General features: G+C 39.0%; 1 protein-coding gene across 4 annotated transcripts in view; it reads left to right on the top strand.

The window, feature by feature from the left end:
- Positions 1 to 26829, top strand: part of gpd2 (glycerol-3-phosphate dehydrogenase 2 (mitochondrial)) — a 138105-nt gene that overhangs the window by 75263 nt on the left and 36013 nt on the right. For all 4 annotated transcript variants that reach the window (XM_069935509.1, XM_069935508.1, XM_069935510.1 and 1 more), the window contains exons 4-7: positions 5766 to 5890; positions 6081 to 6178; positions 14609 to 14772; positions 24219 to 24383. In XM_069935509.1, the coding sequence (XP_069791610.1) occupies positions 5766 to 5890; positions 6081 to 6178; positions 14609 to 14772; positions 24219 to 24383 (552 nt within the window). The remainder of the gene's footprint in view (positions 1 to 5765; positions 5891 to 6080; positions 6179 to 14608; positions 14773 to 24218; positions 24384 to 26829) is intronic.

Genomic DNA, 26829 nt, shown 5'->3' with positions numbered 1-26829 from the left:
AGTGGTTTGATGAGTTTTGGTGGGGTTCTGTTGGAAGGGTATGTAAGAGGAGGTGTCTGAGAGTTATCGTCTGGCTTTGGCCAGACGCACCGGATCACAGCAGCGCCACCCTTGTCTGCAGGTTTGATGGGGAGGTTTGGATTGGTGCGGAGAGAGCGGAGTCCCAGGTGTTCCAAGGGGGTGAGATTGGAATGAGTGAGGGGAGTAGTGGTCGATACGATTGATGTCACGGAGGCAGTTGGATATTTAAAGGTCCAGAGCAGGTAGAAGACCGGAACGAGTGTCCAGGAGGACGAAGACGTTTTAAAGCGGGAGAAGGGATCTGTAGTGGGGGGTGGAGAATCATGGTTGTGGAAGCAAAAGTAAGCATAGAGACGGAGCCAGTGGAACAAGATTTCAACATCATGGCGTGCGTGGAACTCATTAAGGTGTGGACGAAGGGGGACAAAGGTGAGGCCTCTACTGAGGACAAAGCATTCGGTCTCCGAAAGGAGAAGGTTGAAGGGGATGGTGAAGAACAGGCAAGGCTTAGGGGAAGATTCAATAGGGTGAAGGGTGTCAAGGAGTGGAGGAGTATGGGGTGGATCAGGAGGTTGAGGGTAGGAAGGGTCCAAGGGAGGATGTGGAGGATTGGGAAAGTCAGGGGGTGGAGAGAGAGAGAGAGAGAGAGAGAGAGGCCGTGCGCTCCCAGAGCCAGGGTGGGAGCTCACGATGGAGGCTCGGTCCTATAGGTTGAATGGGACAAGGTAGAAACCTGTGTCTGAAGCTTAGTTCTGTGCACCTTTATCTCCTCCCTCACCACCATTTGGGGCCCCAAACAATCCTTCCAAGTGAAGCAACATTTCACTTGTGAATCTGCAGGGGTCATCTATTGCATCCGATGCTCCCACTGTGGTCTCCTCTACATCGGAGAGACGACACAGACGGGGAGATCGCTTTGTTGAGCCCTCGGTTCTCTCCTCCGCAATAGTGTGGATCTCCCAGAGGCCACCCATTTCAATTCCCCATCCAATTCCTCTGCCGACATGTCTATCCATGGTGCACTGCCAGACTGAGGCCACGTGTAAATTGGAGGAACAACACCTCATCTTCTGACTGCGCACCATCCAACTGGATGGCCTTAAATATCGATTTCTCTGGTTTTTGTTAAAACCCTACCCCCTCTTCCCCCTGTCATCTCTCCATTCCCTGTCTCCTTTCACACAGGCATGATAAATTCTCACCTAGTCCCTTATCATGTCCAATTAACACCTTTTGTTGGTCTGGATTCCTCCCTCATTTTTTGAATTCTGAGACCTTCTGCTTCTGCCTTTTCAGATTTTTTTTCTCTTGAAGAAGGGTTCAGGCCTGAAATGTCAACAATATTATCTTTGTCTCCTTTAGATGCTGAAAAGACCAGCTGAGTTCCTCCAGCATTTTGGAGTGTTTACTAGAATCACAGTGTCTACAGCCTATTGTGTTTCACTCTTGTTAAGCTTGTGTGACTGAGGTGAGAATATGTGTGCTGGCTGAGATGGATATAATGAGGCTCAGGCTAATTTTGTTCAGGTTAAGTACTACCTGACAACATGCCTGGAAAGGAGTAGAAACACAAAGCTGGAGAAACTCAGCAGGTCAAGCAGTGTCCTTTTATATGGTAAAAATACATAACCGACATTTCGGGTAGAGCCCTTCATCAAGGAATCGAAAAATGTCAGCATAAGGTACATGATTAGTTGGGTCAAGAGTGAAATTATGCCACTTACAAAAAGGGACAATAGTCAATTTAAAGAAAACAGTCAATTGAAGTGGCCACCAAAAGAGATCAAGTACCTGGAAGTCAGAATGGATAATAATTTATATAAACTAAATTCTACCCCCTTGCTCAAAAAAAATTGAGGAGGACTTAAACTGATGGATGACCCTCGGTCAATTCTATCAAGATGAATGTGTTGCCAAGGCTTCAGTACCTCTTCCAGATTTTGCCCATGGCGTGGTCCCGGACATTCTTTCAGAATATTAATTGGCAGGTATGCAGGTTTATTTCGAAAAGGAGGGTGGCCTGGGTCTCCATGCAGAAATTAACCTGGGATTACAGTCTTGGCGGACTGAGATTACCAGATTTTAAGAAATATTATTGGGCAGCACAGTCGAGGTACATCACTTCACTCTTTGAGGGAGGAAGTTTAATATCTTGGGCACAAATTGGTCTGCACACGGTCAGTGAAAAGATCTGGAAGACTATCTATAAATGGGATTCTAAATTGTTATTTGACAACAAAGACTCCTCCTTATTAAAACATACTCTTTATGTGCAGAACAAGATTAATCAATGCATTGGACTTAAAGTGGGGTTTTCATCAAAAACACTCCTAACTCAGAATGGCTTAATACCATGGACAATAGATAACAAGATCCTGGATACCTGGTGCCAGAAAGGAATCAGGTGTATCGAGGATAGTTATGACCAGGGACAGATTATGTCATTTGAACATCTTAAAAATAAATATGATTTGTCAAACAGGACATTCTTTTGCTATTTTCAGTTAAGGTCTTTTTTTAAGGGACAAATTAGGTCCAGCTATGGTCTTACCAGTGTGCAGTGGCATGGAGGCCCTGATTCTAAAGGGGAACACGTGCAAGTTTATTGCTGCAATGTATTTCTTACTCCCAAGTGGAAAGTCTGAAGCCAGGTCTTCATAAATCTAGGCAAAGGTGGGAGTCAGAATTGGGTGTAACGATTGATGAACCCTGCTAGTCAGACCTGTGTCTTGGCTTGACCTTATTATTACAGGCAGGTGCAGTTTAATTTTCTACACCAGTTATACTATACGCTGCAGAAATTGAACAAGGCTAAGCCAGACATTTCAGATCAATGTTTTAGGTGCAGCATAGAGACGGGAATCTTTGTGCACTCAACCTGGTCATGCTCCAAGGTGAGGCCCTTTTGGGTAGAGTTAGGCCAAGTCCTAGAGAAAGTGATAGGTAAAGAGTTTCCACAGGACCTAGAGTTATTCCTGTTGGGAAACATCATGGACATAAGGCTTACAATGAACTGTCCAAATTTCAAATCCAATTTGTGTTGATTGCTTTGGTGGTGGCCAGGAGGTGCATAGCGGTTATTTGGAAGGCGGACTTTCATCTAGGTATTGCATGCTGGAATGTGGAAATGCAGAGTTGCGTTGCCCTGGAAAAAAAATTACCTATAACTTAAGGAGGAAATATGACACCTTCCTTAAAAGTTGGAAACCGTACCTGCAAAGATAAATTGCAGTTCCTTGCGCTTCGTCATTCTCTCCATTCCCACCTACCATTTCCTTGGTAATGGTGGGGGATGGGGTGGGGGGGGGGGTTGAGTCACGAAAATTCAAAGTCCTGGACTCAACAGCATTCAGTTGACCAAGGGGCTAACGAATACGATGTAGTGATGACGTACTGCCAGTAGACTGTCAGAACTCGCAGACAGAAACGGAGATTTGCAGTTCCCTGTGTGAACAGGAAAACTGTTGGTATGTTGGGAGACTCTTTCTAATGGTAAAATCCTGCAAAGTCTGTATTTTAAAAAAAAAAGCAAGATTATTTTTCCTGTGGGTTAGCCAGAATTACTACTTATTGGTAATGCAAAAAAAACTGTCCAGAACATACACATGTAAACAAATAAAGAAATGTAAATAGATAAATAAATGTAAACAAACTGACCGCCGTGCAATGCAGGGAGAATAATAAAGTGCACAAGTCCTTAAATGATCCTTTGATTGAGTTTGTCGTTTACGGTTTTCATGGTGGAGGAGTAGCAGCTGTTCCTGAACCTGCTGGGTGATGTGGATCCTTGATGATTGCTTGTTGATTGTGGAGAGCAGCAGAAATCACCAAGGATCCACATCGCCCAGCACACGCACTGTTCTCACTGCTACAGAATCAGAATTTGTAGTCATGAACAAGTCACGAAATTTGGCAGCATCACAGGGCAAACATTCATATTATGAACCATCTTACAACCCTAATATTAAAAACAACAGTAGTGTTTGAAAAGTAAGGCAATGTCTTTGGTTCATCAGGAAAGAGATATAGGGGCCACAAGACTCACACCACCAGGTTCTGAAACAGCCACTACCCATCAAACTCCTCAATGACAAATTCAATCAGGGACTCTTACTTGTGCACTTTATTGCTTTTTTTTTTTTGCCTCCTCTCTATTGCACAGTCATTTGTTTATTTGTTTACATGTATACATTCTGTACTGTTTTTTTTTCACACTACCAATAAATGATAATTCTTCCTAAACTGCAGGAAAAAAGGTTGTATCTGATGTCATGTATGTACTCTGACAATAAATCTGACATCTGATATATCTGAAATCAAATCTGCTGCTCTGTGATGGCAGGGTTCCTTGTTGATGTTCTCGAGGGTGGGGAGGATTTTGCCTGTGATGCCCTGGGCTTTACACTCAAGGGTATTGGTGACCTCGTACCAGACCATAATGTAGCTGGTCAGCACATTTTCTGCCACACATCTGTAAAAGTTTGCCTGGGTTTCTGGTGTCATATTAACCATCCGTAAACTCATGAGGAAGTAGAGGCGCTGATGTGCTTTCTTTATGATGCCATTAGTGCATTGGGTTCAGGAAAGATCCAATGAAATAGTGACTCCCAAAAACTTGAATTTACTCACCCTCTCCATCTTTGATCCCCGAATGATCACTGGATCATATAACTCTGGTTTCCCCTTTCTGAAGTCAACAATTAGCTCCTTGGTTTTGGTGACATTGAGTGCAAGGTTGTTGTGGGTGTACTTTTCAGCCAAGTTTTCAATCTTCCTCCTGTTTGCTGACTCATCCCCCCTTTTTATACAACCCACTACCGTGATATTGTCAGCAAATTTGTAGGTAGTGTTGCTGTTGTGCAGAGCCACACAGTTGTAGGTGTAAAGTGAGTAGAGCAGGGGGCTAAGAACGTAGCCCTGTGGTGCTGATGGAAATTGTGGAGGAGGTGATCTGGCCAATCCTCCCTCATTATCTGGAGATAAAGAAATCCAGGATCCAATTACACAATGGGGTGTTACATCCCAGATTCTAGATATAAAAGTAACTTTTTAGTAGGTTCCTAATTTCCCTCCCTGGAGGATGGCCTTTGTTTAGACTCTAGTAACTGTATTTCAGATGTAACTTTCACGACTGGATTCTCTTGCCTTATCCTAATGCGCTTGTGTTGGCTATTTACCTGGGCAATACATGTAATCCATGGGTTCTGGAAACTAACTGATCCCCTGTCTCGAAACTCAACCCATTGATCATCTGAAGCTTTTTTCCACTGGCATCCCAGTTAATTGGTCGTGCAGTGTCCCAGGATAGGAAGTTGTTTGTGCTGTTTATATTGGACCACCTGTAACCGGGATACTGACTGCTTTTTCACTGAACACAAGTCATCCCCAGAGATCGGAGAGTCTACCTTTGAATGGAATGGATGGAAGTTGTCCTTTCTCCATTGGTTTAATCAGCATGCCAGATATGAGTGGGGTAGAAGCAGTCAATCCCTGGCGTGATTTGACATCGGGGTGCTGATTGTTTGCCTTTTCCACTGGACCCTGTCCCAGTTAATGCCCTGTTAATTCCTGGGACAAGGTGCTAGGGGAAAATGGGATCAAAACCTATACATTATTTTGTGGATGATTTCTGATTTTGTAATGGCAGATGAAAAGCCAATGTTAATTTAAATTACCTTGTGAAATTTTGTACAAAAAATGGTAATTAAGCTCTAGTGACGGATAATTATTTTTCATCTGCATAGGTCTCAGAACTGCACTGATAGAGAAAGAGGACTTCTCTTCTGGGACAAGTAGTAAAAGTACTAAACTTATCCATGGAGGAGTGCGATATCTACAAAAAGCATTCGCAAACTTAGATTATGAACAGGTATAAGTAATGAACATGAGCTCAAATATGCATGTCAGTAATTTGTACTATTTCTTCATTATTATTGTGGATGAATATACATTAAGCATGTTTAAAGATCGGCTGCCAATTTTTTTTTTCAGCTAAGTTTAAAGAGCCAAGGAATTATTGTAATAGTATTCGTAACTACCAATTATTTTCTTCTTTCCAGTACAAACTGGTGAGAGAATCACTACGGGAACGTGCCAATTTGCTAGAAGTTGCTCCACATATTGCCAGGCAATTACCCATAATGCTTCCTCTTTACAAGTAAGCATCCCTTAATATTAATAGAAATGTCATGTGTGGACTTTGCTGCTTGTTTGTTGTTGAAATGGTCCCCGATTAGTATACTAGTTAATTGTGAAATACTGCAAAGGAATTCATCGAGTTTTAACAAGTAAGGTTGATAGGTGAACAGAGATGTTCCCTGCCATTATATTAATCTAAGTTGCAATTTCTGTTTATTGTGTAAATACCCAAAGTTATACTGTTGACAATTAACAGTGGAGTTCCTATGTCTTCAGCTTTTGAGTTAATTAAATTGCAATCCTCTTGATTCCTTGTCAAATAATTTGAGGACCCAGCTTCTGTATTTTCATAGCCCTTATTTATGAATAGTGTGACACTTTGGTTCTATGCAAGAACACACATTACATTCTATTGCATGTGTTGTCTTTTGAATAAAGGTTGCCTTTAAAATGCTGGATTTCTGGGGCAGCCTCCATACTGTGTTACAGATTTTCAGGAAATTAAGTATTGTCATTTTAGAAAAGCCCCTTCAAATGTTTTAAAGTAGAACTCTGTTAATGTTTGCAGAGGAAGGGTTCCATAAACCTTTGCAGGCAAAACGTGCAAAATGCTGACTTTCAGTTAAGACAGTTGACATCCACCAATATAAAGGGTGATGGGAGTGGGAAATGACTCAATCCTTGATGGCATTTCCGCTTCCATAAATAGAGGGATATGTCCTTGAAGAGATATGAACAAAGGATCAAATTATGGTTTCAGTGCAGGAGGCTATTTAATAATGAGTTTAATTATCATATACTGTAAAATCCCCAGTATCCGGCACCTATGGGGATATGCAAATTGTCTGGTTTCCTGAGACACATTGCCCAACTAATCCACCTGCATTAAGAATAAACAATTTAAAAGACAAAAGACAGTACAAAATGTAAAATAATTTGAAAAAAAAACATTGTTGTAATCCTTACTTGTGTAAAGTTCACTTTAATCAGGTCATTCCCATAACATACAAAATTTAAATATAAACTCAAACCCCAGATGCAGTGTTGCGCTCACAAGGCCACCGTCATAATTCACCCCTTCCTATCTCAAGTTCACAGACAATGTCGTACTAATATAATTAATACCAATAAAGATAAAGACTCTTACTAGGTAGGGATAGGGAGACACTTTGGGAGAGTTGCCCCAGCGGCGAGTGGCATGAGCCGGCTCCTCATCCTGGGTGCCGCCATTTTATTCAAAGGAAACTTTGTTCAAACGGCTATTGAAGGGGTGTTGTGACCGGGGTGTTGTGACCGGGGTGTTGTGACCGGGGTGCTCCATCAGCTGAATGTTTGCTCCCATCTTCATCAAAGGGTTGTGTGTTGCTTTGGAGAACATTTACAATTTTAAACTTTTTTAAATTTTAATCTATTTATTTCTTTCCTCAACTCTTTTTTCATACAGTGCACATATACATCAAAATTCTTACTTGCTGTAGCTGAATAGGCATTTGGTTAAAAAAAAAATCCTGCAAAAGAACTAAAAACAACTACCTTTGTATAGTTAATTGAATTAAAAAGAAGCAATAAAGTACAAAAACAGGTAGATAATAAATATTAATACTAATAAATATAAAGACTTACTAGACAGGGATAGGGAGACACTTTGGGAAAGCATGCAAAATTAATTGGCATTTAACCTTTTTGTGTCATAGCATCAGTTCCACTCACAAACCCTGATATCTGTAGCCTTGCAAACTTTGGGGCCCACAATAAAAACTACGTGCAGTTTCTGAATTTCCTTCCCCTTTGACCTCTAATCCTCACCTCTTCAACAAAGGAAACAGATTCCCACTGTCCACCCTGTCCAGACCCCTTATCATTTTATGTACTTCCATCATCTCTCCACGCGGCATTCTATTCAAAGAAAACCTTGTCACCTTCCTGATCTGTCATTGTAAGTACGGTCCTTCATCGCAGGGACCATTCTCATCAATCTTTTCTGGACCCTCTTTAAATCTGTCAAACCCTTACTATAATGAGGCAACCAGAATTTTTGCTTAAGCCAGTCCATTTTATGAATTTTCAACATGACATGCTGGCTTTTTTATTAATTTGTGCTTCTGTTGATAAAGCTCAGAAATGTGTAAGCCTTATTAACTGGTTTCTAAACTTGCATGGTCATTCTCAATATACAACAATATCTCCAGGTATCCCAGTTCCTGCACCCATTTGGAACAGCAACCTTTATTTTATATTGCCTAATGTTACAGGCCCAGAGGACCCCAAAACCCAGGAGCAATAGAAATTCACCAAGACAAATGGTTACTTAAACATAAGTCATTTTTAATTTTCTTTAAAAGCAGGATCAAACTTTAACTTATTACTATTAACTTAACCCCCTTCTAATTCTAAGCACTCGTGTATGTGATCTATATATGTTCAGAAAAGTTATTTGATTCACAGTCCAATCTCATTTCTCACTCCTCCAAGTTCACTGATATCAGGCAATTCTTATGCACAGAGTTTAAGATTTATGAATTTTCACCAAGCTCGTGAGCTTAAATGGTTAGCGCTCAGGAAGGTGCTTGTCAGTTTCAGAGAGCAATTTCTTGCTCGTTGGGCACACACAAACTGATTTACTTCCATCAGTCACTTAAGAGTCTTGCAGAAGAAACTTGCCCCATCAGGGTTTTTCAAATGATAACCTCTTCTTCTGCAGGTCACCACAGAGTTCCACTTGTTTCCCTTATTTCAGGTGAAACACTCTAGACAGCCATTTCCTCTTGTATGGACAACAAGGGTTTTCAACAGGCTGAACTCAGAACTCACAACCCATTTTCAAAATGGGGTTTCAACAAGCTGCCAGCTTGCCATGACTGCAGAAGCTAGTTTTCTCACTCTCTCTCTTTCTCTCTCTCTCTCTCTCTCTCACACACAGAGAAAGTCTGTATTGTCTCTCCTCTCTCTCTGCTTGCAAAACCACATGACCTTCTTAGAACAGCAAACTGCAATCAGACAGATTGCAGCTCTGGTCCCAAACAGATGAGTCTATTCATCTGTTGCTTTCAGAACAATTATCCATTACACCACATGTCCAATTAACACCTACTTGTGAAATCTCTATAGGCATTCTTCAAAGTTTTTGCAAAGGCACTCGGAGCCTGGACTGTCTGGCTTGAGCAGAGCTCCAGCATTTTAAATGAGATCTGTTTTGTGAAGTGTTTGTTTATTTGTGACCTAACCTACTCCCACAATCTATCTCCTTCAAAAACATATCTATATACAGTATAAAATATATAATCCATCACACACTTTCTCCCAGAATATATTACTTCATATTTGTCCCACTAAACTTCAGCCTCCATGGGTCTGTCCACACCATCTCTTGTCAGTATTGGACCTGACCAATTGAATGACATTGACATCTGATAGAAAAATCATACATTATCACTGATGAGAAATGAGGATAGGCATTTTAAATTTAAAAAGTTTTGGGGTGAGGGTTGAAATCAAGAGCCAGTATATATCAATAATCACATGGGTGATACATGAGCTGAACTTGTTTCAGGTTGGGATTCAGGGAGTAGTGAACTTGGTTTTAGGCTTCTACCATTTCTATTCAATTGAAGTGCATGATGCCATATGGTGGCTCACTAAATTTAATACTTGAATTTCAAAATAATTGCAGATGGAATTTCACGAGCCTGTGCCACCCAAATACCCCAATTAACTTACAATTCCTGTATGTGAGAGGAAACCAGAGCACCCCACATAGAAACGGAGAATGCTTATACTCCTTACCGGCAGTGCCGAATTCGAGCCTGGGTTGCAGGTGCTGTAATGGCATTGTGCTAATCACTAGGCTTATCCTGCTGCCCTATTGTTCATTAGGCTGGGGGATTTCCAGCGTTTAATGTGGAGAGGATTTTACTTTAATCTGGAAGACCCTGTAGTCCTAAGATGTAAACATTAACGCTTTATTGTTGACTTTTTAATTCTCCTCTCGTCGTTCATATGAAATTTTTTTTTAAATGTAGTTGCTGGAAATCTGAAATAAAAACAGAAAATGATCAACAGGTGAGGCAGTATCTGTCCTATTTCTTTTATTTTAAACTTTATTTATTCGTTCAAAAAACAAATAATATATGACATATGCAGCCACCAAGCGTAAACATGAACGTCTCTTTTATATATAGAAAAAAAAAGAAAAGAAAAGAAGCACCCCACCCCCTTCAGCCGACTCTCCTAAGGAGAGCCATAAAGAAAGAAAAAAGAAAGAATATTAAAGAAAAAGTTAAATATATATATTAAAATCTAATCAATATAAATTGAAATGTAAATATTCTGAGTATAACAACCACTTATTAATAAAAAAATATAATTATCACGCGAAACCTAAGTAATTTTTTCCATTATTAAACAATATTTCATCTCATGATGCCATCTATTAATATCAATCATATTTGTATCTTTCCACGTACTAGCAATACATTTTTTCACTACGGATAAAACTAAATATACAAAAGCAAGCTGGAACTTATCTAATCCCAAACCTTTCAGAGGTTGCAAACTACCCAATAAAAATACTGTTGGATCTAAAACTATTTTAATCTTATACAGGTATTCTAAAAAAGATTGAATTTTCTTCCAAAAAGATTGTATATGTATACATAACCAAACAGCATGAAAAAATGTTCCAACTGTATTACCACATCTAAAACACAAATCTGATTCATGAAAACCATATTTTTTTAATTTTTCAGGTGTCAAATGTAATTGATGTAAAAAATTGTAATTAATCATTGCATAACATGCATTTATCAATCGAGTTACACTATCATAACAGATATCTAACCAATTATCTTCAGAAAAAATAAAACCAATATCCGCTTCCCATTTAATCCCAACCCTTTTTATCCATACCATCCTGTAATATTTGATACATAGATGAAATATAACCCTTCTCTGGTACCTTCATAAATAAAGTCTCAAATTTAGTCATTTTAGGTAAAATCATATCTCTACCAAACATACATTTTACCAAAGATCGAATTTGATAATAAAGAAATAGAGTTCTTATCAATACCAAAACCTTCCCTCATCTGATTAAAAGATAAAAACTTACCCTCTTTAAAACAATCTCCCAAATTTTTCACACCTTTAAATCTCCAATGCAATAAACCTTGATTATGTATTGAAAAATAAATAAGTTGATTATTATACAACGGAGTCAAAGCCGATAATTTACCCCTAGTGCCTGTCATTTTATTTTTCTTTATCCATAACTTCATTAAATGTTTTAGTATAGGCACATTATATTGTTGTAACAAATTTATATTCCATCTAAACAAAAATTGATATATTTCAAATTCAGAAATACTTGCCATCTCAATTTTAGCCCAACTAGAAGGCTGTACCAAATCCATCAATGAACTAATAAATTTAAGTTGGGCTGCTTCATAATAATTTTGAAAATGTGATAAACGTAGTCCCCCAACTCGTATTTCCAAGTTAATTTATTCAAAGCTACTCTCGAAAATTTACCCGTCCATAAAAACTCCCTAACCATTTTATTCAAATCTCGAAAAAAAAATTTATCAAGTAAATACGGAATAGATTGAAACAAATATTGTATATGCAGAAAGATATTCACCTTAATTGTATTTATCCTACCCATTAAATTAATAGGTAAATCTTTTCATTTAATCATAATTTAATGTATATAAAGATTGATAATTAACATTCAAAATTATACCCAGATATTTAATTCGATCAGTCCACTTCAAATTAATAATATTCTTATAAACTGAATAATCTCCTTCACTTACCGGTAATATTTCACTTTGTTCCCAATTAACTTTATATCCAGAAAGACATCCATATTCCTTCAAATGCAAAAGTGACTGAGCTGGGTTTATTAAATACACCAATACGTCATCAGCAAATAAATTAATTTTATACTCCTCATCTAAAACTTTCATACCTTGTATCTGTGTATTTTGTCTTATCAGCTGTGCTAAAGGTTCAATCACTAACGCAAACAAAGCTGGTGATAAAGGACAACTTTGATGAGTTGATAGAGTTAACTTAAAGGATTCCGAAATCAAACCATTTGTCAGTACTCTAGCTACCCATTTACTATATAGAGCCCAAATCCAACCAATAAAAAAAGGACAAAACTTAAATTTCTCCAAAAATTTAAACAAAAAATTCCATTCAACTCTATCAAATGCTTTTTCTGCATCTAAGGATATCACCATCAGATGATCTGAGGATTGTCGAAATCTATTAATCAAACTAATCACGTGCAAAATGTTATCTGAAGCATATCTATTCTTTATAAAACCTGTTTGATCAATATGAATCAACTTGGGTAAAAATTTAGCCAATCTATTCGTTAATATTTTAGCTATTATTTTAAAATCTACATTTAACAACGAAATTGGTCTATGAAGATACTTTCAAAGGATCTCTATCTTTTTTAGGAATTACTGTAATTAAAGCACTAGACCAAGACTCAGGTAATTCATAATGTTCTCCAACTTGACGTAATACATCTCCAAACATTGTAGATAAATCATCATTAAAAAATTTATAAAATTCAACCGAAAATCCATCATCACCAGGCGATTTACCGTTTGGCATTTCCAGCATAGCCATATCTGTCCTATTTCTGATGAAATGTTTATTTCTGATGAAATGTTTACAAGTTGAAACCTTTCATTTTTAACTGATGCAGCCTGACCTGCTGAGTGTTTTCGGTTTATATTTTGATTGGTGGTTTCAAATATTCTTAACCTTTCATTGAAATAAAAAAAAAGGGGAAATTATGGTACTTGTCTCTCAAATTTCATTGTGGTGCAGATGGGATTTTAAAACCAATAATGTTACCAAAGGAACTTTGAGTGAAGGAAGACTCATTACTCGGAGAAACTTTCTCTGTCACTGGTATAGTTGGGACTTTCAGCAATTACTATGTGTAGCATCAAGTCAACCGGGGCTTGATGAAACACAATAGGCGAACATTACTTTCTGCTGGGCCAGTTTACTACATTTCCATCTTTTGAAGTGAATGAAAGTGCAGGTTCAGACAAAACAATAAAATGCAACTCAAGCTTGTTCTTCACTGTAGATTACAACAACAAATGGTGATCTTTGAATTAAACAGATCTTGGTGCTTTACTTGTGCAATAATCAATTTTGTTGTTTTTTTTTAAAAAGGATGTCTTTAGGGGTTTTCATAGTGAGCTACAGAGGATAAATGTCTTCCAGGCCACATTACAACATATATGCAGAATTAATTTCTTCTTTTCTGTTCAACAGTGTGCTTATTTAATCGTCAGCTTCATTCCTTGATAGAACCTCCTTCAGAGTTTGCATCTAGAATGTCAAGAACCTGATTCCTAACTAATTTATTAATACCAGTGGTTTTCAAACTTTTTCTTTCCACTCACAGACCACCTTAAGTAATCCTTATGCCTTAGATGCTCTGTGATTAATAAGGAGTTGCTTATGGTGGTCTGTGAATATGAAGGAAAGGTTGAGAATCACTGCTCTAGACCCAATTGTTACTGAAATATTTTGCTTGAGAAAAATTGTCAATGGCCCATTTGCTTTGGAGTTATGAAACCGTGAGTCAATTTAGTACGATTAAAACTTTTTCTTTCCACTCACTTACCACCTTAAGTAATCCCTTACTAATCACAGATCACCTACAGCATAGGGATTACTTCCAACATTTTTTTCTGAATTATTTTTGCTTGATTATACCACTGATAGAGTGAGGTCAGTTAGAAGTTGGTGCATTCCAAAAGATCTGAAGGAAATTTGGAGTTGACAGCACATTTATTGCACCAGGGCATAATTATACTGGTAAAGGAAGTATTAACCAATATATGTTCTGGGAAACTATTGTTAATCTTTCTTGAACTTCTGGAAGTCACTTTGATGAGCTGAGGAATCTCTGGGAATCTGTGTCCCATATGGAATTACGGGGGATCTCAAATATATACTGTTTGTAAATCTCATAATGGATTTTAAATAAATTCCATTTAAGAAAATACAAAATGAAAATCTGGACTTTTCTACTATATGAAATGCTGGAGAAAGGTTTTTTTTTACTGATTTGCTATTGGTTCATGCAAGTAAAAAAATTGCTAGTTTGTGGTATATTTTCACCTGCCAATGCAGAGTTCTACTTCGATACCTGTGTGTCCTACATTGTGAATCAGCACAAGTGAGGGATTTTTGTATCCTTTTGGGTGAAATCCTGGAAACAAAAATGAATACATCAGGACAATTTGTATTTTTCATTTCTTTTGAGCATTTGCTAAATTTACCTCAGACATGCAGATAGTAAAATTTATTACAAAGTTCAATTAAACCACATAGTATATTTATATTTGAATGTTTGTGAAGGGTTTGCATTCCAGTTTATCACAAAAATCCTTTATTTTTATCTAAATAGGTGGTGGCACTTGCCTTATTACTGGGCTGGGATAAAGATGTATGATTTTGTGGCTGGAAGTCAATGTTTGAAAAGCAGTTATATCCTTACTAAGTCAAGAGCTCTGGAACTATTCCCTATGTTGAAAAAAGAAAAGCTTCTTGGAGCTGTTGTGTACTATGATGGTAACAATTTTATTTTATTTATGTCTAAATGTCTTTAAATATCTGTCAAAGGGGAATCAGGTAAATAGACTTGATGCTTGCACAAGATTCACATTAGTGACTTTTTGTTGAGATAATTTTTTAAAAGCCACCAATATATATTCAAGCACTTAAGGCAAGTATTGTCATCTGTTAAGAGTTATTGCATGTTCAAGTCTGTAAGCCATATGAATGTTTGTAAGTATAGTCATGTCAAGTGCGGGCAGTCACCAGGGTACATGAGAATTTTGTTCCAAGACTGTCTGTAAGTCCATTTCTCTGGAAGTCGGGAATGTCTACTTTCTATAGTAACCCTTAATATATCACACTGCATACACTTCATTTCAATGACTATTTGTCCTAAGACCACCTCTACTTAAACTAATGACATTTATACTGTATCCAGTAACAAAATTAAATAAAAAAAAATGTTAATTTCACAGTAGAAGCCAATTTCAGTCATTTAAACCCATGCCGCCCAGTTACACCCAATCAACCTATAACCCCATATGTTTTGAAGGGTGCGAGGAAACTACATCAGCTGAGGAAATCTCACGCAGGTCACAGGGAGAATGTGCTTACAGGCAAGTGCCTGATTTGAACTTGAGTCGCTGGTGTTGTAATAGCGTTGCCCTAATTACTAGGGTAACCTTGCCGCAATGCAACCTTTCATTATGATTATCGTGGCCCCGTGATACCCTGCATATCTCTAAATTAAACTTTAAAGATTAAAAAAGAAACTGTAAAGTGTATGGTAGAATTTGCACGGAGACAGATTTCCATTAGTCGGGTTATTTGTGAGCCCCTGTACAAGAAACAATAGAGAAAAGATGCCCCATAGATCTTAAATTCTGAGGGATCAATTGGTGAGGTTGGATTGGTGCCATATCAAAGGATAAAATTCAAAAGACCTGGAGGCCAACCAGACATAAATTTGCCCATTTCTTGTTCTAACCAGCAGAGAATGAACCCTGTGTGGGCTGATAAACTGAATAATATGGTCTTTTAAACAGTGAGTCTGAATTTAGCAGGTCATTGGTGCCCAGTTAGTGAGGGGAAGAAATAAGGATTGAATCCATAACACAAATGCCTTTACAGCACTAGAGGAGCATGAATATGTTTTTCATACCATTGCAAATTATTGAGTAAAGCCCCAGCCTGCTAGAAATTAATCATCCTTAAACTTTTTCCCATTGACATGGTACTCCCCACTATCCCGAGCAACACACCAATTCAATCCAGATCAGATGGACTATGGACAAGCCACCAAGAGAAAAAGAAATAGAGTTACAGCCTGTGTGGAGAAACTAGAGGAAACTCTGGGAAATCCATTCTTCCTAGTTGCTTGACTCGATTCCCCTTATCGTTACATTGACAGGTGGGCAGAGCAGGGATTGGGTGCTGATGCTTGAATGAACTGCAGTCTGTGCATAGAAACAGCATCAGTGTCTTCCATCACAGGATGTCATATTCCTACCTCTCTGACAGGTGTGGAAGGACCAAATGGTGCAGCTGAGTCGTATTTGTAATGTAGAAACTTTGGGTTTGACACTCTAGTTTCATAGCAGACTGAATTGAGACTCAGATAATGCAGTCTGATAGGCTGTGAACTCGATGAAAGAGGTGGTGGGAAGGTGGACTCAGTGTTATCATCACACTTGAGAAAACTGACCTCAGATCTGCAAACATGTTTGTTTCCAGGTCAATCACGATACAGTTGCACTGTGTGGACAGAGCAAAGGTGCTCAATGGGCTGATCTCCCAGTCTGCATCCAGCCTGTACAACAGGGGTGGGAAACCTTATTTTTAAAACTCACATCCCAGCTTAAGTATTCTCTATGCCATAAGTGCTCTGTGATTAGTAAAGGATTGCTTAAGGTGGAATGTGAGTGGGAAGGGAAAGTTGAGAACCTTTGCTCTAGACCCAACTGTTACTGAAATATTTTGCTTGAGAATAATTGTCATTGGCCCTTTTCTTTTGGAGTTATGAAACCATGCACATAACGAGTCTATTAGGTACAATTAAAACAGTGGTTTTCAAATCTTTTTCTTTCCACTCACATACCACCTTAAGCAATCCCTTACTAATCACAGAGCACTTATGATATAGGGAATACTTGAGATGGAATGTGAGTTTTTAAAAAAAGGTTGCCCACCCCCTGCTCTACAGTGTAGAGGAGGCCGCAGTGGGAGTACTGCATGCTGTAGATGACCCCTGCAGATTCACAAGTGAAATGCCCCATCCCATCTTTCTCTTTCCACATTCCTCCAGCTCGTGTGCGCGCTCTCTCTCTTCCCCCTCCCCCACATAACCCTTTCTTTCTTTTTCTCCAGCTCTGCCTTCACAGAAATACCCTGGTCAATTCTCAGCATTTCTCTCCAGCCCTCTTATTCACTTCCTTCAATGGGTTTTTGGCCTATGCTCTTACCCCATCTCCTTCTTTCTTCACCTCAGCTTTTTATTGAGGCGCCTGCCTGCTTTTATCTCATACCTTAACGATTGATGGAGGCCTGAAACATTGGTTATATATCTTTTCCTCCTATGGACTCTGTGAGACCTGTTGAGTTTCTCTTGTTCTTTTGTAAATTAATTATAATTGCAGACTTTCTTGTTTCACAAGCTTGTGGGTGATTTATTTTAATCCTTTTGCTGACACGGCCTTACAATAGTTAGAACTGCAGAACATTACAGCACAGGGAAACAGGCTCTTCTAGTTTGTGCTAGACTACTTTTGTGCTGAGATCCACTGACCTGCTCCCAGTCCATATCCCTCTATACTTCTCCCATCCATGTATCTGTACAAATATTTCTTAAATGTTAAAATTGAGTTTGCATTCACGACGTCAGATGGCAGCTCATCCCATACTCCCATCACTTGGTGAAAAGAAATTCCCCCTCAACTTCTCCCCTTTTCCTCTTAACTAATGTTCTCTGGTTTGTTTCTCACCTAACCTCAGTGGGAAAAGCTTTCTTTCATTTACTCTATCTATACCCATCATAATTTTGTGTACCTCTGTCAAATCTCTCTTCATTCTTCTACGCCCCAAGGAATAAAGCCCTAACCTGTTTAATCTTTCCTGTAACTCGGTTCCTCAAGTCCCAGCAACATCCTAGTAAGTCTTCTTATTGATATTTTTCCTTTCATTAGGTGACCAAAACTGCACACAATACACCAAATTTGACCTCACCAATGTCTTTTATAACTTTATCATATCATCCCAACTGTTATACTCAGATTTATGAAGGCTAGTGTTCCAAAAGCTCTCTTTACAACTCTTATCTACCTGTGATGAACCTTTTCTGGAAATTATGTATCTGTATTCCCAGATCGCTCCGTTCATTCCTCAGTGCCTACCGTTTTCCGTGTATGTTGTTTGTACCTTGGTTTGTCCTTTCAAAATCCAACACCTTACACTTTTCTTTATTAAATTCCGTCTGCCATTTGCAGCCCATTTTTCTAGCTGGTTCAGATCCCTCTGCAATCTTTGAAAGCCTTCCTCGCTGTCCACCACACCTCCCATCTTTGTCTCATCTGTAAACTTGCTGATCCAATGTACCACACTATCATCTAGATCATTGATATGGATGACAAATATCAATAATCCCAGCACCAATCCTTGAGGCACACCACTAATCACAGGTCTCCGGTCAGAGAGGGAATTATCCATTCCCACTCTATAAAGCCAATGTTGAATCCAGTTTACTACCTCATCGTGAATATCGAGTGGCTGAACCTTCCTCATTAATCTCCCGTAGAACCATAAAATATTACAGGACAAAAATACATGTTTGGCTCTTCTAATTTGTGCCAAAGTATTATTCTGCCTGATCACACTGAACTGCACCCATTCCAAAGCCCACCATTCCCCTCCCTTCCATTTCTTTAATGTTAAAATTAAGCCTGCATTCACCATTTCAGTTGGCAGCTCATTCCATACTTTCATCCTTCTGAAGAAATTCCCCCTGATCTCTCTAAGTTTCTCCCCTTTCACCCATAATCCATGTCCTCTGGTTTGTAACTCCCCTAACCTCAGTAGAAAAAGCCTACGTACTCTATCTACACCCATTTATTTTTCTAAACCTCTACCAAATCTCCCCTTATTTTTCTATCCCCATGTGGGACCTTGTCAAAGACCTTGCTAAAGTCCATGTAGACAACATCCACAGCCTTCATCAACTTTCCTAGTAACTTCCTTGAAAAACTAGAAGATTGTTAAACACGACCAAACACGGACAAAGCCACGTTGACTATCCCTAATCAGTCCACCACTATCTAAGTACTTGTATACCTGATCTCTTAGAATATTTTCCAATAGTTTACCTACTACAGTACTGACATCAGGCACACCAGCCTATAATTTCCTTGGTTATTTTTAGAGCCTTTTTTAAACAACGGAACAACATGAACTACCCTCCAATCCTCTGGCACGTAACCTGTGGCTAAGGAGATTTTAAATATATCTGCCAGGGCCCCTGCAATTTCGCCACTAGCTACCCTCAAGGTCCGACTGTATTCCTTGTCAAGCCCCTGGGGATTTATCCACCTTTCTTCACTTTAAGACCACAAGCATTTTCTCCTGTTTAATCTCTATAGCTTCCCCACGATGTTACTGCTTGTTTGCCTCACTTCCCTGGACTGCGAGCCAATTTCCGGAGAAAATACAGACACAAAAATCCCCATTTGTTCTGGCTCAGAGACGACCACTCTGATCTTCAAGTGGACCAATCTTTTTTTGTCCCTTAATGTCCTTTTGCTCTTAATATACCCTAGGATTTTCCTTCACCTTGTCTGCTAAAGCATCTTCTTTTAGCCCTCCTCATTTCTTTCTCAATATTTTTCTTGCATTGTTTAATACTCCTTAAGTACCTCATTTGCTCCTTGTTGCCTATATCTGCTATAAACTGCTTCTTAACCAGATCCCCAATATCCCTCAAAATCTAAGGTTCCTTATGGCTATTAACTTTGTCTTTAATCCTTATAGGAACATAAAACCTCAGTACTCTTAAAATTTCACTTTTGAAGGCCTTCTATGAATACATCCTTGCCAGAAAATATCTAACCCCAACAATGCTTTCTGGATCTTATCTCTTTTCCTCAAAATTACCTTTCTCCAACTTGAATCTCAACCCAAATACCAGATTCTTATCCATAATTAGCTTGAAACAATGATATTATGATCACTGGACCCAAAATATTCCCCTATACATACCTCTTTCACCAAGTTAATTAAGTACAATTAAAACTGGTTTTCAAAGCTTTCCACTCACATACCCAAATAGGAATCTAGCATTGCACTCTCTGAACACATTTTTTGAACACATTTGACAAACTCTAAGCCAGTGGTTTTCAAGCTGCCCCCCTAAACTCACATTCCACCTCATGCAGTCCCAACGCCATAAGTGCTCTGTGAATAGTAAGGGATTGCTTAAGGTGGTATGTGAGTGGAAAGCTTTGAAAACCAGTTTTAATTGTACTTAATTAACTCATTATGTGCTTGGTTTCATAACTCCAAAAGAAATGAGCCAATGACAATTATTCTCAAGCAAAATATTTCAGTAAAAATTGGGACTAGAGTAGTGGTTCTCAACTTTCCCTTCCCACTCACATACCACCTTAAACAATCCCTTACTATTCACAAAGCATATGACATAGGGATTACTTAAGGTGGAATGTGAATTTAGGGGGGCAGTTGAAAACCACTGCTCGACACCATCCACCCCCATTACAGTTTGGGAGTCTCAGTCAATATATAGAAAGTTAAAATCACCTACTATCTCAACTTTGTTTCCTGCAGCTGACCTTTATCTCCCTTCATATTTGCTCCTCCAATTCTTGGTGTCTATTGGGTGGTCTATAGTACAACCCCATTAATGTGGCCATGCATTTCCCATTCCTCAAATCCACCCACATAGCTTCAGTCGACGAACCTTCTAGTCTGTCCTCCCTGATTAAAGCTGTGATAAATTCCCTGTTAAGCAATTCCACTCCTCCTTTTATCCCGCCCGCTCTATCATATCTGATACAACGGAATTCAAGATCATTAATTGGCCAATCCTGCCCCTCCTGCAATCAGATTTCATTAATGACCACAATGCCATACTTCCATGTACCAATCCACCCTCTAAGCTCATCTGCTTTCCTACAATACTCCTTGCATTGAAATAGATGCAATTGAGAAAATTCCACCATGCATAACCCTATGATTACTGTCTCTATACGTAGTCTTAATATCTTTTTTCTCCCTCCCTTTCCTAGCTACAGGGCTAAACTCTGTGCCAGAGACGTGACCACCATGGCTTGTCCTTGGTATCTAAAATGGTATACTTGTTATTGAGGGGGACGACCACAGGGGTGCTTTCACTGCCTGCCCATTCCCTTTCCCTCCCCTGATTGTCACCCAACAACCTTCCTCCTGCCTCCTGTGTGTTCCTGTAACACCTGCCCATCACCCCTCCAGCCACCCGAATAATCCAGAGTTCATCCAATTCCTGCTCTAATTTCCTAACTTGGATTGTAGTTGGATGCTCTTCTTGCAGATGAAGTCATCAGGAATACTGTTGGCTTCCCTGCAAGACGAGCATGACAATACCCTGGCTGTCCTTGAAATGGGGGGAAAAAAAAGTTAGAAAAACATGTCCTTACCTGTGCCTCCACGCTGTCTCGTTTTATTCCTCAACAGGGTTGTCCTTGCCTTTCTTCAACTTCTACACCACCACCATAGTCTCTACTTGCCAAAGCCTCTCGAGCCAAAAGGTCTCAAAGTCCCACTGGCCACTCCCACAGCAGTCATTCCACTTAATAACTCCTTCCCTTTTGTGGCCTCAGCTAATTAGCCATTGGAAACATTTAAATGAAAACCTACCCCCCCCCCAGTGCTTTTTAAACAGACCTCCTCTCATTCTAAGTCCCGCTCTCGCAGGTCCCGACAAGAAACAAACGAGCACCTATCTTCCTTGGCACTTCTTAAATGGTCCTCTTCTCGATCCGAGTTCTGCTCTCGCAATTCCTGATGTGAAACAACTGCAGCAATGGTGGATTTTTATCATGTAAGCTTGAGAGCAAGATTAAATTTCATTTTATGGGAGAATACTCCAGAAGTGTCTGGACGCAATGGATTTCATAGCACATGGGCCGTTCCAGAATGTCCAGTGTGTTTGAAAGTTGACCTCTTGTCCCAGTGAAGGAACGGAGAACGTTCTACAGGAGAGATGATGGACCGATGCCCAACCCAGCAGAGCTCAAATACCCTTGTTTTCGCGGAAAAATTTGAATACAAGCTCAACCTTTCAAAGGCCAGATTCCAGTGGAACAATCTATTTTACTGCAGGGTAGATGTGCTCTATGTTGGCATGAGAAAAGCAAACCATATGTTAGTTGTTAGCCTGGGTGTATACAGCATGTCCCATTTAGTCAAGGTTTCCTTTGTAGCCGCAAACTCTCTACTTTATTTCTTAGGGGTACTTGTCAGACTTCATTTAGCATTTGTTGATATCCGGATTCCCTTGGAAGGGAAAAGGCAACATATTTTATTATGGAATGTGACTGAAATCTGAGCAGTGATCTGTCAGATTCATTCATGCAGCTGAAGGAATATTGAAGAAGACACAATATTCTGAAGCCATAGGAAGGTTTCTTGGTATTTCGATGTGCTTTTCTGGGTAGATCAGCTCTGTATGCACTGTATGATGTGGGTCTTAAGCAAGCTTACAAGACGGTCTTCTTTGTGTTTGTCAGGAAATATATTCCTGCCCTTAGATATGTGCATTGGAGCTTTTAGGTTGTCTTCTTGTCACAAAACAGGAGCACTTTGAATTCCACAACAGTTCAGCAGCCCTGAGGAGTCATCCCCACAAGCATGCAGATGATAACTGCGTCTCCTGCTGTACCTGCAACAATTTAATTGGACAAGTCAGCCCAGTCAAGCATTGCAGGCTCATGACTTGGAGACATGAAATTCATAGTCATTATTGTCCCTGCCATTTTAGATCGTTTTATTCCAGTGCAGAATTCTCTTCACTTCAATGCACACTCTTCCTTTAGGAAATGGGGATTATGGCTGAGGCTGAGTGGGGGCAGGACTCTGAACTACACTTACCTCGGGGAACTGCAGATTAAATTGGCTTTGCTCACTGACTTGATGGTTGTGTGTCTAGCCATGCTATATGTTTTGTTAGAGTGCTGCATGAGAAATCTTTGCTATGCGGCTTACTGAACCTTTAAATATCTTCAGTTTTATTTATTTAACAAGATTACTTGTTCGAATAGTATGACCAGAGGTTAGCCATTTGAATTTTCTGAAAATGGAGCAGAGTTTGTGGTTTTTGAGGTTTGTAATTTTGTAATTTAATTGGAACGTAAGCAAAGATCAGTTGTGATTTTAGTTTGAAGTAGTCATTGATAATTACAGGCTAAATTTGCAATCTTGGCATTAAAGATTTAAGTGACTAATTGATTATTTCATTATATTTGTGGAACAAATGTTGGAGAGGTTTTAAGAAGGTCCACAATTCATGTGTTGTTTTATTTAATTCAAGGCTCCATCCATTTCTTTTGCATCCTTTCAGTGAAGGATTGTGGCTATTAAAAGATTGAGTGAAAAGTTGAAACAAATTACAACCAAATTAACAGAAAGGGTCATCCTTTCTAAATATGCATGGTCCAATAAGTATTTCCTTCTGGATTAATAATTCTATGCCCTACATGTTAACTGAATGTTATAGCAGTTTGTATTACTGGCTGTTGATTGCAAAAAACTGCCCTTCATCATTCTTCAGACGATTTGCTGAAATTGCTGTTAGCTTGTGGTAGCATTAACCTTATTACCAGTTCCTAGCCCCGAGTGATTATAAATTCAGGGCACACAGAGTATGCCCCTGCAATGCAGAACAATTTTACTCCTAGCACAACATTCATGATTTTAACTTCGGTCGCAATAATAAATAGAAGAAATCCCTCAAGACACAGACATTAAATGTGATTAATCATCTTCATTCTCTGTCCTCCGATCAGGGATTTTTTTTGTGCAATAAATCTTGAATGATGTACATAAGAATCATTTCCTCATGAAATCAGGCTTTCTTTTAAAACCTTTGCTTTAAATTGAAGAACTTCTGACTTTTGACTTGGGGTTTAGATCCTTGCCGATTTTCTGAAGCCATGCAAGTATTTGTCTGTGCGTCAGTGCGAAATTGCTTCTTTGTGGAAATCCTTTCATAATAGGAGACAGTAATTAATGTTCTTAAGCCTTTAAAGTGGAGAGTGTTGTAAATTAGTCTAAGAATTATTATTCTAAGTCTTGTCTGAAATGGAGATGTATCAAATCTGACAGGGGCAGATGTGATAGATCTGTTCTGACACACTTCCATACCTCAAGTCAGTGGCTTGAGGTGACTCATGCTTGCCCTCGGAATCTGTCCCCTGCTGCAGGACAACACAATGATGCACGAATGAACCTTGCGATCGCTCTCACTGCTGCCAGGTATGGTGCTGCCATAGCCAATTACGTTGAAGCGGTAAGGCTTCTGAAAACCACAGATCCAGACCCTGGCAAACAATATATTTGTGGCGCTGAGTGCAAGGATGTTGAAACAGGTAGGTATATATCACCTGAAGGAATATTAACTGTTTCAGTACCAGTGCTTGTATTTTGACTTTGGTAATTTTAAGGGCATTCAACCCAGTAGTTTTTATTCATTCTAATTCACAAGATTCATTCTGTGGTTAAAGCTATTGTGGAACTGAAAGCAAAGATGTGTCAGTAGTTGAGATCTTGGACTTCATAGATATTTTTGGCTGGAGATTTAAGATTTCGCTTTATATAAAATAAATGTTGTTGTCCTATCTGCATTGCAAAATAAATGTACTTTAAGGTGAAAAAGACCTCTTGTCATGTTCCAAAGTGCATTGACAGCAAGGAATCATTTTAGAATTGCAACTGCTGTGGAGTCCATGACCTAAAGGATCACCTCGTGAACCCACAGAAAATTTACTTCATCGAGCGCGAGGGCCTCTTTATCCTTGCCAGTAGCTCCCCCCATTCTGCAACCCCCCTCCCCGGCCAGTTTCAGCCAGTTGGAAAGACACTCAAGATCAGGTTAAGATACCATCTAGGCCATATTAATGTCTTTGGACATGATTTCTGCTAAATCACCAGCCCAAATTCAGAAAGCACATCAGTCTTCTACGAAATGGTGATTTGGGAGATAAATAGCAACTGGTGGAAAATGACATCCAAGGGAAAAGTGCTGACCAGAAAATAAGCTGAACAAGGTTCTGATTTTTTAACCTACATTACTCAATGGGTCAAAAGTCACAGGAGACTCCAATCATGTCTTCCCACTGCTAGAGGAGAATAAATCATTCATTATCACAAAAATATGGGCCTATGGTTTAGGGTAACCTGCAGAAACCTCCACCATGTTCAGGAACAGCTGCTGCCCCTCCACCATCAGAATCCTCAACGACAAAGTCAATCAGAGACTCATTTAATGACTCTTATTTGTGCACTTTATTGATTTTCTTTGTTGTCTCTGTATTGCACAGCCTGTTTGTTTACTTTTGTTATCTGTGTACAGTTTTTTTATTTGTTTACGTTTATCTTTTGCACTAACAATGAGTGGTAATTCTGCTGGGGCTACAGGAAAAAGGAATCTCAGGGTTGTATGTGATGTCATGTATGCACTTTAACAAATTTGAAATCTTTCATGGGAACAAATCCATCCTCTTCTAGCTCTTTCTGCTCCATTCGCTCTGTTCTCCCAACCACGCATTTTCAGTTTGGACTTTTGAGGCATTAACTGTTTCTTTTTCCATTAATGCTGGTGATGAATTGAGTGTTTCTATCATTTCTTGCTTTTGGTTCATTTTTACAGCACCTGTAGTAGTACTTTAGATCTTCATTTTCAATACAGGCTGCCCTGCTGAATGAACAGGTTTTTTTTACAGAAGTCCCAAAAATTGATTTGTCTGTAAGTCAGAAATCACACAAAAGTTATTCAATCTGGTAACTGTAACTCACCAGTATTTTAATGAATGGAATCAACAGCACATGACTGACAAGAAAGAATAATTACTAAAACTAGAGAGAGAGAAAAGAAACTAGTTCATCTATTTGTAAGAACATTTGTTCATATGGTGGACTTTTGAATGTAATAATATGAGTGTTCATGTGCAGAGATATCCGTAAGTCTGGCACTTGCACTGTTAACCGTCTGTAGCCTGTTGGCGTTAAACCAGATAGTTGGTGTGGTATGTGATGATGGGTGTAACCAAGCTTGAGTGACTTGACCTCATGACCATTTGTTGATGAAACCACATCTCTCAAATTCAGGCTTCTGAATTTATTGCCTGCAAGCCAGTTTCCTCTGACAGATTATAGCATAGATTGCATTTGCTTCTTCCCTATAAATTTCAGTCATGAGACAAGGCTTAAAAATAGTATTTTTTATGGGAAAATACTGGAGTCTGTTTAAGAAATTGTTTTCTTTTAGTAGATGTGAGAACTAAGGCATTGCTGTTCTCGAAACTCATGCTAGATGTATTGCTGAAGTCTGCAGATTACAGGCCATGTGAATAGTTGCAAACAGGCTGTAGAACGGGGAGCTAAACCATATGAAAAGGCTTGTGCCTATCTGTATATGGGCTTTCTTGCAGAAAGACTCTGTGGAGATTCGTATAACAAAGCACCCGCTTTGCAAACTTTCAAACAACATGTTAATCTGTTAATGGGGTGTAAATTGGGCAGTACAGACTCAATGGGCCGAAATGGCCTGATGCAGTGCTGGGTGTCTAAATTTTAAATAATAATGATAATTAGTAAAGTTCTGTTGTGCTCACATTAGTTGTCATCCACTTCTTTAACTTGGGAAACCTATCAACTGGAAGCCTCCAGGTTGTTTTCCACTTTCGTTAACTGTAGAATAGTAATATTCTAATAACAAATTTTGTTGTTTTGCTCACCTTTTTAAAGAAATAACATGGAATCATTTACGTCTACATCATGGGAATGGACCTTTTGCCTCCACTTTCCTATGCTGAC

The sequence above is a fragment of the Narcine bancroftii genome, chromosome 4, assembly GCF_036971445.1.
Source record: "Narcine bancroftii isolate sNarBan1 chromosome 4, sNarBan1.hap1, whole genome shotgun sequence".
Lineage (NCBI taxonomy): Eukaryota > Metazoa > Chordata > Chondrichthyes > Torpediniformes > Narcinidae > Narcine > Narcine bancroftii.
The sequence above is the reverse complement of the archived record's forward strand: the minus strand, read 5'-3'. Positions and strand labels throughout refer to the sequence as shown.